General features: G+C 37.4%; 1 protein-coding gene across 3 annotated transcripts in view; it reads right to left on the bottom strand.

Moving 5' to 3' along the window:
• Positions 1 to 9,325, bottom strand: part of FAM174A (family with sequence similarity 174 member A) — a 37,495-nt gene extending 28,170 nt beyond the window's left edge. For 2 of the 3 annotated variants that reach the window (XR_006354237.1, XM_043979659.1), the window contains exon 1: positions 8,720 to 9,325. Coding sequence is in view for 2 of the 3 variants with exons in the window: in XM_043979659.1 (XP_043835594.1) it covers positions 8,720 to 9,168 (449 nt within the window). In the remaining variant the exon portion in view is untranslated. The remainder of the gene's footprint in view (positions 1 to 8,719) is intronic. The other variant, XM_043979658.1, reaches the window with a different exon arrangement.
• Between the last annotated feature and the right edge of the window lie 7,419 nt (positions 9,326 to 16,744).

Raw genomic sequence — 16,744 nt, 5'->3', positions numbered from 1 at the left:
TCTGTGATTGGATGAAAGCTGGGACCTAACTGGCCTCAGCTTCCCTGATGTAGTTTCCTACCTCACCCTCTTAGCCAATATGAGGTAGGCTTAGGACAAAGCTGCTCCTAGAACTTGATTGGAGCTGCCTTCCCTGATCAGCTTTCTGGGTCACTTAGGGGTATTTTTTTAAAAAAAGGTCCCAGACATGTGAAATCTAGGCCTTTCACACTTGGTGGGTCTCTAAAACTATACCCTGGTGACATACTGACCAGCCTTTGGAGTGCCTTATCCCCCAAAAGGGGATAGCTAGGTGGCTCAGTGGATAAAGTATTAGGCTTGGGTTCAGGAAAATCCAAGTTCAAATCCCAGACTAATTGTGTGACCCTAACTCATTTAACCTCTTATCTGCCTTAGTTTCCTCATCTGTAAATCTGGGATCATAATCACACCTGCCTCATAGGGTTGTTGTGAGGATCAAATGAGATATTTGTAAAGCCCTTAGCTCAGTGTGTGACACATACTAGGCACTATTTAAATGCTTTTTCCTTTTCCCTTCATCCAGAGAAACTAAAGGCCCCTATATCCTTATTGCACATTCTTGTTGTGTTAGAGCAAAGTAAGCCTCTTTTGTTAAATGTTCAATTATTTGTGACTGCCTCATTTCATTCCAACACTGAACCTGACCCTACAAGGTCCAAAGTAGGCCATAGGAGGAAGTCTTTTTACTGTTAGTGGTCACCTTCTCCAAGGCAGAAACCTCTGCTACCAGTCAGCTCAGAGGTAACCAAAGTCTCAAGACACCTTGAAAAGACAAGGTCACCTCTAAGGTTGGAACCTTCCACCCCAGGCTTTCTCTCCTAGGCTTAGGGGAGAAACACAAAAGAGGAAAGGCCAGAGTATAAGCTCAGGCTTCCATAAGCTAACATATATGCTCATGCTCTATCAGTTCTCATAGGAAGTCCAGAGACAAATGGAGGATTCACTGGCTTTTTAATAGCCAGAGTCAGCTGCTCTTCCTCTTCAGTGGTTAATAAGGGAATTCGTTTTGTCATCTTCAGCAATGAGTCACATGCATCTTCAGAAGTTGCTAAGGAAGCTGCATGGGAGGTAGTGCATAGCCCCTTAGCATTCTAACCTCCCTAGCATGTTAGGAGAGCAGCAGAAACTATATTTGCATTTTTATGGCAATCTATATTCAAAGAAATTCTAATTTACCTGGAAGCAACTAAACAAACTTCTATGCTACTTCCCTTCTATTAAGGGAGGCTATGTCAACCAGTGACCACTTTTTGGTTATAAAGCGAATAATGGAATAATTTTACACAAATACGTAAGTGTAAGTTTACATATTTTATATCACCCAGTTACCATTTTCTGCAAGGCTCCAAGAGAAGATGATAGGCAGCATTCATAATACATGGCTCATTTACATAATCACAAATTGAAAGGAGGGAAAAAGGTTCTGATCTTTTATCTGAAAAAGCTCTAGAGTTCAGTGGAAAGCAAGCTCAAGGAGTAAACAGTGATATGGCAGCTAAACAAAGCCTACTTGAGCTTGGACTGAATTAAGGGAAGCATGGCTTTCACAACAGGGAACGGATAGACCCACCCTCCTCTTAATCAGACCTGGAGGACCCTACTCATTTATGGATTCCACAGTTTTAGAACGATAATGAACATTTCTTATAACACACTAGCAATTCCTTCACAATCGAATAGCACAACTTGTTTACCCCTTGATTCAGTGATTCATCATTCTGCCAATGATCTTAGGAAAACATGGAAACACTTGCATGAAATAATGAAGGAAATCAGCAGAACAAAGAGAACACTGTATAATACAGTAACAGTGGTATTGTTTTAAGAACACTTTTGAGTGGATAAGTCATTTTAACTTTTATAAATACCAAAATTAACTTATAAAGGACATATGAAGAAAGATACTATCTGCATTCAGAAAAAGAACTGATAAATAGAAGAATGCATAGAATAATTTTACACATATATATGCATACACACATATATACATGTACATACATATGCACATGTGTGTACACACACACACCTATTTGAGTCTAATTGTAGCCAACTGTGGTGGGGGAGGGAAGAAAAAAGAAAAAAGTTTACATGATAACTCTATTATATATATATATATATATATGGAATATCAAGTACATTAAAATTGTAATTTTCATGTTCAATCATCTTTTGTATTATACTATGCTAGGAAATGGTATTTTTTTTTAATTAAAAAAACTGATATTGAACAGTTGGGGATGTGTAATCAGGATGGTGAAGGACCTGGAGTCCATGACATATGAAAAGCAATTGAAACACCTGAATGTTGTCTAGCTTGGAGAAAAGAAAACTTGAGGGAGACAGAGCTTTCTTAAAGAATCTGAAGAAGAGAGCAGACAACTTATTTGGCCCCAAGAGTAGGGCCAGAAATGAAAGAAGATGCAAAGAGGAACATGTAAGACTTCATATAGGGGGAAACTCCCTAAGAACTGGAGCTGTCCAATTGTAGAATGGGCTGCTTTGAGAAGTAGTAGGTTTCCCTCCTTGGAAATCTTTAGGCAAAAACCAGATAATAACCTCTTAGGTATGCTACAAAGGGAATTCTTTTCATGAGCAGGTTAAAATACATGACTACTAAGGTCCATTTCAACTCTCAATTTCTGTAATTATGTGATAATCCAGTCTCTCATATGCAGAAACTATGGCCCAGAAAAATAAACTTCCTTGGCAAGGTCATATAGTAAAGAGCAGAATCAAGATTGAAATCTATGCTTTGGCTTCATATTTTTGGACTTCTAACCCTTTTCTTTTATTGTTTCTCCATTGGATTTCCAGAAATTGTGAAGGAAGAGAGAAGGTCATTTTCCTCCTCTTTTCTCCTCTCCCCAGTCTTAATAGCAATTTGTAGCATAAGCTCAAGGCCATCAGAGACATGTATTTGTTAAAGTGCACCTGAGTCCATTGGCTGCCTTCTTCATTTCTGTTCAATCGGTGATTCTGAGAACGGGATATTTTCAGTCTCAAATCTCATAAATTGATAGTTCTTGAGATTGAGATAGGCCTATAGCCAACCAGAGGGAAGATTCTCTTAACAGCATGTTTTTCAGAGGAGATGACCACGGGTAGTATCATGCTACAGCTGAAAAACTAAATAAAGTCATGCTTTGGTTGAAGAGAAGGACTGGAACTTGGAATAATGTGGGTAGTACAGGTCTAAGGCAAATATAAAATATATATTTAATGTTTGCACTAGTTGTCAGGACTATAAGTCAGGACAATAGGTCAAATGAGATGTATGTATTAGTTAATGGGTGCCTATGTGTTTTTCTCCTTTTTTGTATGATTTTTGTCAAAGGAAATCAACAGCTGCTTTATACCTGATATCCACATTATATGTGGAATATATTTTTCAAGGAGTGACCATATTATTCTCATTTGGGGGAAATCCCACACATAAGCCATATCTATCTTTAGTTTAGAGATCTCCCTTAAGGTACTGGGAAGCAGAGAGAGTAAGGAACATGGGGGGTAGCTAGGTGGTGCAGTGGATAGAGCACCTGTCCTGGAGTCAGGAGTACCTGAGTTCAAATCTGGCCTTAAGCACTTGATGCTTACTAGCTGCCTGACCTTGGGCAAGTCACTTAACCCAAATTGCCTCAAAAAGAGAGAGAGAGAGAGAGAGAGAGAGAGAGAGAGAGAGAGAGAGAGAGAGAGAGAGAGAGAGAGAGAGAGTGTGTGTGTGTAAGGGACATGAAAATGTCAACTCCTTGAGAGCAGGGACCATGTTTTTGCCTTTCTAGGAATACCCAGCACTTATGTAGTTCCTGGCGCATTAATAAATGCTTCTTGGCTAACTCAGAAAGTTGACTGATGTTTGGAGTCAGACCTTTACCTTAGGGATTGAACCCAGAAATCACTGTTGCCATTAATAAATTGAACTATGATTCTTGCAAATATGCACAAAATTGGAAGCTACTTAAAGGCTGGGACCACATCTTATTTAGGACCATATAATTTACAGATCCTAGAGCTCTTATATATCATTGGGTCTTATGACTTCATTTTACATTTGAGTAAAATGTGGCTCAGAGAGGTGAAACTGTCAAACGTCAACAGAGAAAGACAGAATTCAAAACATAAATCTTTGACTTAAAAGGCAGTGCTCATTCTACCATATAACAATTTGTTTTTAAATATCTTCCCAGCAGAAGGCATTAACAAATACTAGGTATTAAATTGAATATTTTTAGAATGAAAGTAATAATTGTAAAGTCAGAAATTTATTTAAAAAAACTAGATCCCTTTTAAACAAATGTATCTTTCAAAAATTCCTAATTTAGCTATTGTTGTTGATGTTCAGTCAGTTATGTTTGAAAAAAAAACATTTGGGGTTTTCTTAGCCAATATACTGGAGTGGTTTGATATTTCCTTCTCCAGGTCATTTTACAGATGAGGAAACTGAAGCAAATGAGGTTAATTGACTTGTCCAGGGTCACACAGCTAGTAAGTCTCTAAAACCAGATAGGAGTCAGGAAAATGAATCTTCCTGACTCCAAGACTGGCACTCTATTCCCTGTACAACATAATTTGACATTTGCTAAGATATGAGTCCCATTCCTCCAAAAAGCACTAGAAAATATAATATACAGATATTTCCTTAATATAAATAGTATCTATCTAAAATGAAGAACCAGCATCTTATGCTAATAAGAAAAGGGGCAAAGAATGTGTGCATTGTCATCACTGTCACCTAAACCATTTGATATAGTGCTAGAAATGCCACCTATAGCAAAAAAAGAAAAAGAATTTGAAGTAAACAAACATATCACTTTTTGCAAATGATGATATGATCCCTGGAGATTTAAGTAAACATATATTGAAATAATTTCAGCAAAGTTGTAGGATAGGAAACAAATCTACTTAAGTCATAAATATTTCTATATATTATCACCAAAACCAAGCAGGAAGAGATGAATTTCATAAAATAACTAGGGAATGGATAAAAATACTTGGGAGTCTACCTTTAATGATACACAGTGTTACTAAATGCATAATTTAAAAAAAAAACACTTTATACAACTATTTATAGAAATATTCATTCTTCATGATTAGGAAGAGCAAACATAATACAAATTACAACACTAACAATATTAATTTATAATTTCATTGCCACATTGATCAGATTATAAAAAGATTACTTTATAAAGCTAGAAAACAAAATACCAAAATTTGTTTGGATAAACAAAAGGCCTAGAATTACAAGGGAAATTTAAAAAGTGGAAAGGAAGGTGGCCAACCAGTACCAACCACATCTCAAACTGTACTACAAATTAGTAATAATCAAAATTATTTGGTACTGGTTAACAGAGAGGTCAATCAATGGAAGGGATTAGGTACAGGGTATACAGAAGAAAACCAAATTAACATAGCAGCCTGGTGTTTGATAAAGACTCCAGGTAATAGAGCAAGAACTCACTGTTTGGAAACCAAAAAACAAAAAACAAAACAAAACAAAAACTGAGAAAACTGGTAAGTATCCTATAGGAAGCTATGTATAGACAAACATATAAACTATATACCAAAATAAACTTCAAAACAGACATAAAGAGTAAGATCATTTAAAAAATAAAGGAACATGGAAAAAATCTTTTAAATCTATGGATAGAGACACAGTTCATGACTAAAAAAGGAATAGAATGACTTTCAGTAAAAAAGATAATTTTGATTAAATAAAATCAAAAAGGTTTTTGCACAAAGCTAACACAACTAAAATTAGAAGAGAAAAACAGACAACTGGGGAAAAAAATCTTCACGGTAAACTGCAAAAGGTCTCATTTTTTTCCCAAAATACACAGGGAACAGATTCAATAATATGAGAATAAGAGCTATTCCCCCTAGTGATAAGTGGAACAATGATATGATCAGGCAGTTTTCTAAGGAAAAAAAAAATAAAGTTATTTATATGAAAAAGGCTCTACATTACTAAAAATTGGAGAAAAACAAATTAAGTAAATTCTGAGGAACCATCTGACACCCATAAGATTAACAAAGTAGACTTTAAAAAAAAATAAAAATAACACATGTTGGGAAAGATTATGGGAAAATAGGCCCATTATTGCAATATTGAGAGACCAATGAATTGGTCAAGCCAGTCCAGAAAGTAAATTGTAATTATGCCGCCAAAATTACTGAACTGTGCATACTCTTTGAGACATGGATAATCTTGTTGGACTTATATCCCAAATAGATTTAGGAAAGAAAAGGACCAATTTGTACAAAAATGCCTATAGAATCTTTTTTTGTAATGATTTAAAAAACCCCAAAAAGTAGAAACTAAGAGGGTGCCTATCAATTATGGGAATGGCTAAACAAATTATAATGATATGACTGTAATGTAATATTATTGTACCATAAATAATGATAAAAGGAATGGTTTCAGTGAAACCTGGAAAGATTTGAATGAATTAATTTAGAATAAAGTAAGCAGAACCAGGATTAAAAATAAACAAAAACAACAACATACAATAACAATATTGTAAAGACAAACAACTCTGAAAGATTTAAGAACTCTGATCAACCCAATGACCAATCACAATTACAGAAGGCCAGTGATGAATCATGTTTCTCACTTCTTAACAGAGAAGCATTGGACTCAGGATTCAGAATGAGGGATATATTTTAGAATATGGCTGATGTTGGAACTTATTTTACTTTCTTATGTACTATGTGTATTTGGGTTTTGTATGTTAATTTTTATCATGTTAATATCCAATGAAATATAAAGATATATGCTTGAAGATGGTGCTCAAAGTATATCTTGAGCAGAATACAAATGGAAGAATTCCCTACAGTGATTAGTTTTGCTTAATTACATTTAATCTGTACAAGAAAGCTCACACAGAGAGGGGGCAATCTTGAAATAAGTGTAATGTAACAACATACATCAATAACACTTTACAAAACAAAAAATAAAGTGCAACATAAGGTATCCTACTTGCTTTCTTCGCTTATTCAATTTTGTGCCCAGCTCATTATCCACCTGCAGTGCCTATATAAGATATATGTACTACTGGACTATCTCTCTCTCTCTCTCTCTCTCTCTCTCTCTCTCTCTCTCTCTCTCTCTCTCTCTCTCTCTTCTTTTTCTGTTTTCCTCAGTAGAAGTTGCAGGGAGAGGAAACAGACTTTTCTTCACTGCAAAAATTTAAATTCTTTTTTTAAAAAATGTCCTGATTTATTTATTTAACTGGTTCATAATTTCACATGATGCATTTTAAGGGAGTCCAATACAAACTGTATTCCCAGTGCTTAAGATAGTGTCTCCCATATAGTAAAATGTTTAATAAATAATTTTTCGTTGACTTAACTTGACATATGGTTAATATTCCCTTATTAGTTAACAAAAGTGTCATTCCAGTATTACAATGTAAGCTCCTTGAGAGTAAAAAGTTATTTTTTATTAGTTTATCTATACAAGCATCTATTTATTCATAGAATCTCAGATGGCAGGCTTAGAAGATACCTAAGAAATCATGGAATAACTATACACAAGCATGAACCTTCTGTTTCAATATCCCAGACAAGCAGCTCCTCAGCTTGAAGACATCTAATAGTGGCTAACTCACTACTTTTCACATCACAACTATAATTTTTAGTAAATTTTGCATTACCTGAAACTGCCTCTCTGTAACTTTCAACCATTCATACAGTTCTGTGTTGAGTAAAAGTTTAAAAAAACTGTCTAATTTGTCTTACACATAGTTCTCTTGAAGTATTTTAAGAGCTGTCATCATACTCTAAGTATTTTTTTTCTCTCTCCTGGTTAAGTATTCACAGTAACTTCAGTACCCTCATCATTTTGGTGACAACTATTTCAGTGATCACCATCTCCTGCACCAACTTCAGTTGGTCAATGGAGTTAATAAAAGGTGGCCCCAGAAATAAACTCAATATTAATATTATGGTTTAAACATGGCATGTTACCGGACAGAGCGGCCGGTATAATCATAGACTTATATCTGGAAGACACTCTGCAGGCCACCTCATCTAACCTCCTCACTTTAGAAATGTGGAAACTGAGCAAGGAAGTTAAGTGACTTACACAAGATTTCTGACTTTAAAGTCAGTGAGCGAGACCTCACCTCCAATCTTCTGAGCACTCTACAAAAATTAATGCTGCCAAAACCATGAACGCACTTGAAGTTACTCATAAACTGGGTAATAGAATAAAAATCTTTATCAATGATAGCTATAGTAGGTTAAACTTTTTTAACATCATATTTTAAGTATCAAAAGATGAATGATTTTGCCTATGTGGTGATTTCCTCTACTGGGGTTCAAGAGTAGTTTAGGTGAAAAATTCACCACTTTTCAACCAGCCTGGAGGTGACTCCCCAGACAATTGACACAATCTATACGGGAATCAAGATGAAACATTTGTTATAACAGGCCTCTATAACTATTACAATTGGAAATGACTCATATTTGACAGCTCTAACACCTTCAATATAACAGGAGTAATTAGAAATCAACGTAAGTACGGGAGTGATTTAACCTCTCTCATAAGGAAACTGGACACTAATCTTTCCAAGGACTTTCAGGGTCACCCACCTGCCCACCTGCTCGCAGCCCCAAGACAGTCCACTCAGCATCTTCATGAAATCTTACAACCTCCCAACCACCACCCAGGAGAAGTCCTTCCCATCCAGGCCGGCCTCACCTGATGGTTCTGATCACAAAGTACACAAGGACCGCGGCGCTCACCGCCATCAGCACCAACAGGGCCCTCTGGGTCATAGGCTTGTCGCCGGAATTCGGGGACACGGCCAGCCCGCCCCCTCCGACCCCAGCAGGCCCAGCTGCGGGGCCGCTGCCATTGCCGCTGATTCCGGCCTGCCCGGAAGGGGACACGGTTCGGCCGCTGCTTGGGAGGCCCAAGAGGCCCGGCCCGGCCGGGAAGGCAGTGCCTGAGGCCCGGGGCGGAGGCGGGGGCTGGGATGGCGTCAGCGGGGTCCCCTGAGAAGACTGGAACGGGACGTGGGCGGCCGCTCTGTCCGGTAACAGCAACAGCAGCAGCAGCGACGACAGCTGACCGCTCAGCGCCAGCAGCAGCGCGGCCGACACCAAGCGGTGGCAGCAGCAGCAGCGGCAACGCGAGGCCCGCATCATCCCCGCGCCGCCCGCTCACCACGCCGCAATCGCGGGCCCCACCGTCCTGGCCCCGGCACAGGCCCGGGCTCCGGGAGGAACCATGGGCGCAGCAGAAGAGGAGGCGGACGCCCAGGAGGAGGAACCGCCGGCTGAGACCAGGCCCAGGCCACTGGGGGAACCGGAAGTTTGCACATCTCCAGAGACGCCCCGGCTACTAGGGACGCTTCTTGTTGCCATAAAACGACGAAGGGGGAGGGAACAGGGAGGGTGGAGAAGGAGGCATTCAGTGACGTCACACGCGAAGGCGGGCACTGGGTGATCCCAAGAAAAGGGCTGAGCTGGAGCTTGTAGAGCCTCAGAAGGGAGCCAGGTTAGTGAATAGATTGTATTTGTGGCTGGTGGAGGTTTTCGAAGTCGTCTGAGCAAGTGGTGTAGAAAGTCATTTCCCTGTTAGAGAGTCAATTCTTTCTTTCAAGAGACTATCTGCAGTACACACTAACATCTCCCTAATCCAGGAAGCGTATATTAACACTGTCTCAGTGAATATCAAGAGGCCACTTGATATCAAGGATGGAAGACGGGTTAGGGTTAGTAGAGTGACACCCACAAGCTGAGTGGCTCCAGACAATTCAGAACCTCTCAGTGTCCCCCCACTAGCGCTTCTTTGTTATGGTTTATATTTGTGGGGATATAATGACGCCAACAAACACCCTCTTCTCATGACTGTCACTTTCAAGTTGTATTTCTATATATCTACCCTCCCAATCACAACCAACTCCTAGAAAAAAAAAGTCATCAACACCAGTGCTGGCACATAGTATGTGCTTAATAAATGCTAGTCGAATGAATAAACTTAATTGCTTACTCTACTCTCCTTGATGCCATCACCCAACCCCTTCTCTCAACTGAGAATGATCCATCCAAATTTATCTACCAAAATTCTTAACTATTAATTGCAATGGCCCCTTCTTAATCCTCATCCTTCTTTGACCTCCCTGCAGCTCTTGACCCTTTTGACCACCACCACTCTGTACTATATATATTATCTGCTCCCTAGTGTTTTCTTAGCATTTCTCATTCCTGATTCTTCTTTCTTCTCTCTCTCTTTGCCTTATCACCTTCAGTCTCCTTTATTAGATTAAAATCTATTTCTTGTTCTTTATGCTTCAGGGTAAACCATCTCTCGGCTTCTCTTTTCTTTTTCATGCCTTGGCTTAATGACCTCATGGAATCAATTATCGACTCTTCAAATGACTTCCAGATTTACATATCCTATCCTCATCTCTTTCTTTCTTTCCTCCTCCTCAGTCTTCTTCTTCTTCTTCTTCTTCTTCTTCTTCTTCTTCTTCTTCTTTTGCTTTGTTTTGTTTTTTGGTGAGGCAACTGGGGTTAAGTGACTTGCCCAGGGTCACACAGCTAGTAAGTGTCAAGGGTTTGAGACCAGATTTGAACTCAGGTTCCCCTGAATCCAGGGCCAGTGCTTTATCCACTGTGCCACCTAGCTGCCTCATCTCTTTCTAGAGAGAAAGATTTGTGCCTCCAAACTGCCTCCTAAACATTGCTATATGGTTGTTTCATAGGCACTTCACACTAATTAATATAAAATGGTATCTCCCTAAAGCTAACCTTTTTTCCCAGCTTCACTATTTCTGTGAAGGCACCACAATACTTTGTTGTAATGTTTCACAATTGTCCTTCTAATTACTTTGTTTCATCACAGACTCTTTACTCTAACCAACTCTCTATGTCACCAGTTGCTGAATTTTATCTTGTCTTGTATTCATTCCCTTCTCTTCAATCACATAGTTACTACTCTAATTCTGTTTTTTATCACTATATACCTCAACTATTTGAAATAACTTCTAAGTAGTTGTTGCTGTTTCTCTTTCATTCTTGAAGAGGACCATGACATCAGGATGATGTCATGACTTGCAGTGATTTGGATTTAAGTGAGGGAGGGCTGTGTAAGGTCACCAACCTCGCTCTCTCCTCCAGAGTCAAGATACATATTGGGAGACTGGAGATAGGCCCTATGTTTAAGGCAATTGGGGTTAAGTGACTCGCCAGGTCACATAGCTAGTAAGTGTCTGAGGGAAGATTTGAACTCAGGTCTTCCCAACTTCAGGGCCAGTGCCCTATCCACTGAACCACCTAGCTGTCCAACTTCTAATTGGTATTGCTACCTTCAAATGTTTACCCTCTATAATCCATCCTCTATATAGATACTAAATTTATTTTCCAAGCATACCCCTATGTCACTCCTCTGTTCAAAAACCTGCATTGGTTTCTTCAGTGCCTCTAAGATAAAATAGAAACTCCTCAACCTATCATTTAAATCATTCCATAATTTTGCTCCAACCCATCTTTCCAGAATTTTTTTTTCCACATTTCTCTGTTTCACTTATTCTATTTACCAGTCAAACTTGTCTACATGTTGTTCCTTGTATATGACCTTCCATTTCCTGTTTCTGTCCCTGGAATTGTCACCCTCCTCCCTTTTTCCTCTTACCATCCTTAGCTTACTTCAGTGATCAGTTCAAGTGCCACCTCTTACATTAGGCTCTTTCAGATTCCTAAGGTTGTTAATATACCCCAAATTTATTTTGTATTTACATGGCATATATTTTATATTCAACTATCTGAATACATATTCTTTCCCTGTAGTAGAATAAAATCTCATTGAGAGTACAAACTTTCATTTATGTCTTTTAATGACAAACACCTCGAATAATGTTTTGTGTACACCAGGCATCCAATAAGAGCTTTTGAGTTGACCATCTAGGGGGTGAAAAACATTGTAGAGCTTATCGAGTTTTATTTTAAAGATTACAAAAACTGAGAAACAGAGACTTAAATCTCTTATTTGGCCAAGGTGACAAATGTAGTAATCAAAAGAGGCATGATTTGAACCTAGATCCTCTGTAAATCAAGTTCATTTTTCATTGGTCCACAATAGAGATAGTATTTTGACTATCAAAATTATTAATATTAATTATTTATATGTAGTATAACAAGTAAAATTATATGTGGTTGCCCTATTATAATGGTCCCAAGTTTAGGGAAAATTAGCTAGCGTTTATCATAAATTTGTTACTTAGAAATTAGAGGCTACTGCACTGGTTTTGGGGCATTAAGCATTTTTTAAAGCATGTTAGATATTAATAAGGAGAGTGCACATGGCTCTGAAAGATAGAAAAGCCTAGCTAGAATCTAAGGGAGAGAGAACTGGGCCGTATGGCTACCCTTCCACTTTTCCAGGCCAAGAGAGAGATCAGCAAATGTAAGCTGTCTGAGGGAAGGACGAGAGGCAACCCTTACACACTACTTAAAGCTAATTGGCTAGGATCATTCAAATCTATTGGTTCACTGGATTTGAGGGTGGTCTGGCAGATGTCAGAGTATGGAGAGCAGATCCTCTGGCGGGAACAAGGCTTTCAGATGGGTGTGGTTTTGAGTGAGTTAACTTACTGACTCTGAGCTGGCCTTAAGAAAGGACAGGCCTAGCTCTCTCAGCCAGGGGCCTCTGGGAGTCCCAAAACACCTATTATTAATAATTTCCCCACAGTAGACAAGATAACATAAAGAAATACAATGACAAAAGATTAATATAATTTTTTTTTAATTTAATTGCCATTTTTAAGTTCCCACTACATATCTTTCAACCTTAATTAATTTGATCTCCTGGTAATCTGTGTACTTGAGTAAAATTCCCTATTAGTTTTGTAAATGGCTTAACCTGGCAGTGCCTAGAACTTCTAACATCCTGCATCCTACCTTTTTCTGCCAAAAGAGGGGAAGGAGTCTACTTTGATAGTTTGCTTAGCAGAAATAATCTGGGTGTTTTAAACTAGTAAGACTGGGACAGTTGATCATTTCCTACATACTTTCCTGCTGCTTTCAGAGGGTGAATATCATACAAAGTTCATTATAAGGCCATCTTGAACTGATTTAAGAGATGAGGATACTTTCCCCTATACACTGTAAATCCAGCCTCTCTTTTTATTTTAGCTCTGAGAAAGGGACCTAGAAGTGTTGGTTTCCGTTATGTTTCTTTTGTCCTTAGTTTCTAGGTACAGGCAGTAACCCATACCAGATCAGGAGTTAGAGCCCTGGAGGCTTTGGAGGAAGGATTCCAGGAGGATATTTGAAACTAGACAGACCAACAGGGAAGCCCCAGAGAAATCATGGTGCCTGCTACTTGAGCCCAAGTGGGAAACTTGGGACTGGGCATCACAGGAATTCATGTAAATTGTAAACCTAATCCCCTTCCCCTCTCCAGAGAATGCAGTGTTACAAAGGAGGAAGAGGGTAAAGACCCACATTTGGATATTAAGTTTACATATTTACAATCATGTCTTTTAAAACATGCAATATAAAGATTGGAAATTATCCTAGAATACCTGTTCATGCTCCAAAATCCATAAGGGAAATTTCATCTGGTTTATCACAGCGTACATGCGTACGTGGACCAGCCTCTCATTGGCCAGTCCATCATCACATAATATTTACAAGATTTAAATCCATGAGAACCAATATTTAAGTACAACAAATTACCACCCCAACTATGAATACCACCACTTGGGCTAGACTATTATTATTGCTGTTGTCAATAGAATAACATCATCTCAGAATTTCCCCTCTCACAGAGGCTATCTATTCCAACCTGTTTCCAAATGAGAAGCTACAAAGTATCTGTCAACTAGACATCTAGCCTTCACTTGAAAATGTCAGTAAGGGGAATTCTACTCTCTCTTGAGGACTTGCATTCCATTTTTTTTTCTATCTCTAAGTCAATAGGTAAATTTCTTTGCATCAGTTCTAAATCTATTTCTCTTCAACCTACTAGTTCTACTTTTGCCTCTAGAGTCAATAAAAACAACACTGTTCAGTTTCTATATGTGAGTCCTTCAAATACTTGAAGACAAATTATTCCTAAATTTGTTTTTCCCCCTCCAGATTAAATGCTTTCAATTCTTTCAGTTGACCATAGGACATGTTTTCCAGATCCTTCACTATCTTTAACTACTTCCTCTGGATGTTTTACAGATAACTGATGTCCTAAAATGTGATTTCTAGAATCAAATACTATATTCTAAATATAGTCTTGCTATCAATAGAAAACAGTGGACATATAATTGGCAAGCATAATGAATAAACAAGGGAGTAGGAAAAGAAAAAAAGATGAAGTACAAAGGAAAAAGAAGAATTTGAGCAAAGGAGAAGGCTGACATAAAGGGAGATAGCTGATTATTACTAAATATTGCTTCAGATAGTATACTCACAGCCATGGCCTATATTTCCTGCTTCTCTCGAGGTTACTGCCCTCATACTGAATGTAGGAAAACAAAGTTATTAAGGTCAATGTAAGGATCTACTATTGTAACTCCACAAAGTATTTTTAATAATATCCTTTTTTTATTATGCTATAAAGTTTTCAAAGGTTACCCAGTCTTCTAAAAATGCTGTTATAAATATGGAATCACTAATCATTCATAAGAATTTATAATACAATATAATGCACAGCAAATACCTACTTCCAAATTAATGATCCACTGCTTAAGAAATTTGCTTAGTGATCAAATGCTATAAAAATATTTATAGCTTTTAAAAAATAAATTTCACCCATGTGAAATACAAAGGTTAATACAACACAGAGACAGCTCTGCAGGAGTTTATTATCTTTTTAAAGAACACAATTTCAGCTTTTCCCCAAACTGAAGCTATTCTGGTTTGTTTTAATTAAAGATGAATAGTTTAATTGGAAGGAATAGATTTAGGGTTTCACTTAGGAGGGTGTATTTTTCTTTTGTTTTCTACTATTCATGGCAAAGAGGAAATACAATAGAATTTTTGGATGATTTAAAAATGTTTTTGATTAAAACTTGATACCTTTTTATTTTTTTAATTTAAATACCTATTTGTGTCTCAGGGTAGTCATTTCTAGAGAAAGGGGAAGAGGAGAGAAGAAAAAGGGAAAAAAGAAATTTACATGATAATTTTGTTGTACATTTGAAAGGGATAGCAAGTTGTGTGCAGCAGATTTGCCGTTTCATGTGCAATTATCTTTTTTATTGTACTGTTACAGAAATGTTTGTTTTATTCCATAAATTAAAAATAAAAAAAGTTTTAATGATGCCACTTTTTATTCATACTCCAAATATATTCTCTCAGGAAACTATCCCTTATTGAAAAGATTAAAAGGAAAAAAAAAAAAGAGAAGGGTAAACAATTTTTAAAAATCACCCAACAGTTAAACATTTCTGATAATACATACAATATTTTCCATTCATAGAACCCTACCTTTGCAGCAGAAAGGGAGGCACATTTTCTCATCTTCGTCATTATACTTTCAAAATTCGGTCATTATAATTACAAAGTGTTCATTTTTCAGTTTTTGCTGTTCTTTCCATTTACACTATTTAAATTCTTTTTATTTTCCTAGTTTGGCATTAGTTTATATGATTTTCTGTTATTCTCTTATTTGTTCCTTCTTAAAAAGTAATAATAGTCTGCACACCACAATCAATGGGATCTTGTTTCCAATTGTTTACTCATTAAAAAAAAATACAACTTCTACCTTGAATATTTTGTTGTATATGAGACCTTCCTCTCTAGCTTTAACCTCCTTAGTTTATATGCTTGGCAGTGAAATCCTTGGATCAAATAGTAATAAATTTTCAATATACTATCTTGTGCCTTCCTTCTCTTGATTTTTCTTCTATTTATCTTATATCCCTTGATTGTACATATGTGTTTACATATTATCTCCTCCATTAGACTATGAACTCCTATATTGAAGATACATTCTTTTGCCTTTCTTTTTATTCCCAATGTTTTAGTACAGTACCTGAGACGTAATAAGTGCTTAATAAATTCTTCTTAACTAGGTATTGATACATAATTCCAAATGCATTTATAGAATGTTTGGATCAATTTTCATCCAACAACACATCAGTACACATGTCTTCATAAAATTTTCTTTGACCTCATCTGAGTTCAGTATGGTGGGAGCATAGGCACTAATGGTGGTGGCGTTACACTTTCCTGCAAGTGACAATCACATTGTCATGAACCTGTCATTCATTCCTTTTGGGAGAAATACAAGCTTGTTGACTAGATTAGTTTTGTTTGCAAAACTTACACCAGATTAATGGCACTTCCCTTGATTTAGGGCACTCCCCTTCATTGAAGGACTATAGAAAAATGTGTATCCCACTCCAATTTCTGTAAATTGGTCTTCATATGCCAGCCTTATTTGACTCAGGGCTGCTATTTGGATGTGATACCTTCGGATTTCTTGTAGCAAGAGCTATTCATGTTTCATGTTGTCTGTAAGTGTGTAGACATTCCATGTAAAAGTGGTGAGTAGAATCATCTTTACAAAACTAAATATATATATATATATATATATATATATATATATATATATATATATATATATATATTTAGTTTCAACCACAGGGTGGGATCCTTACTTCTTAAGCAGGCCAGGGATGGCTGAAGCAGATAATTTTAGGGATGCCTTTTTTAGCCCCTTCCTCCTGTCAGGAGGTAAATAGTGCAGTCTTTCAAAAAGGCTGTTCAGGTATCCAGG

This window comes from Dromiciops gliroides, chromosome 1 (assembly GCF_019393635.1).
Source record: "Dromiciops gliroides isolate mDroGli1 chromosome 1, mDroGli1.pri, whole genome shotgun sequence".
Classification (NCBI taxonomy): Eukaryota; Metazoa; Chordata; class Mammalia; order Microbiotheria; family Microbiotheriidae; genus Dromiciops; species Dromiciops gliroides.
Note: the sequence above shows the minus strand (reverse complement) of the source record. Positions and strands in the feature narration are given on the sequence as shown.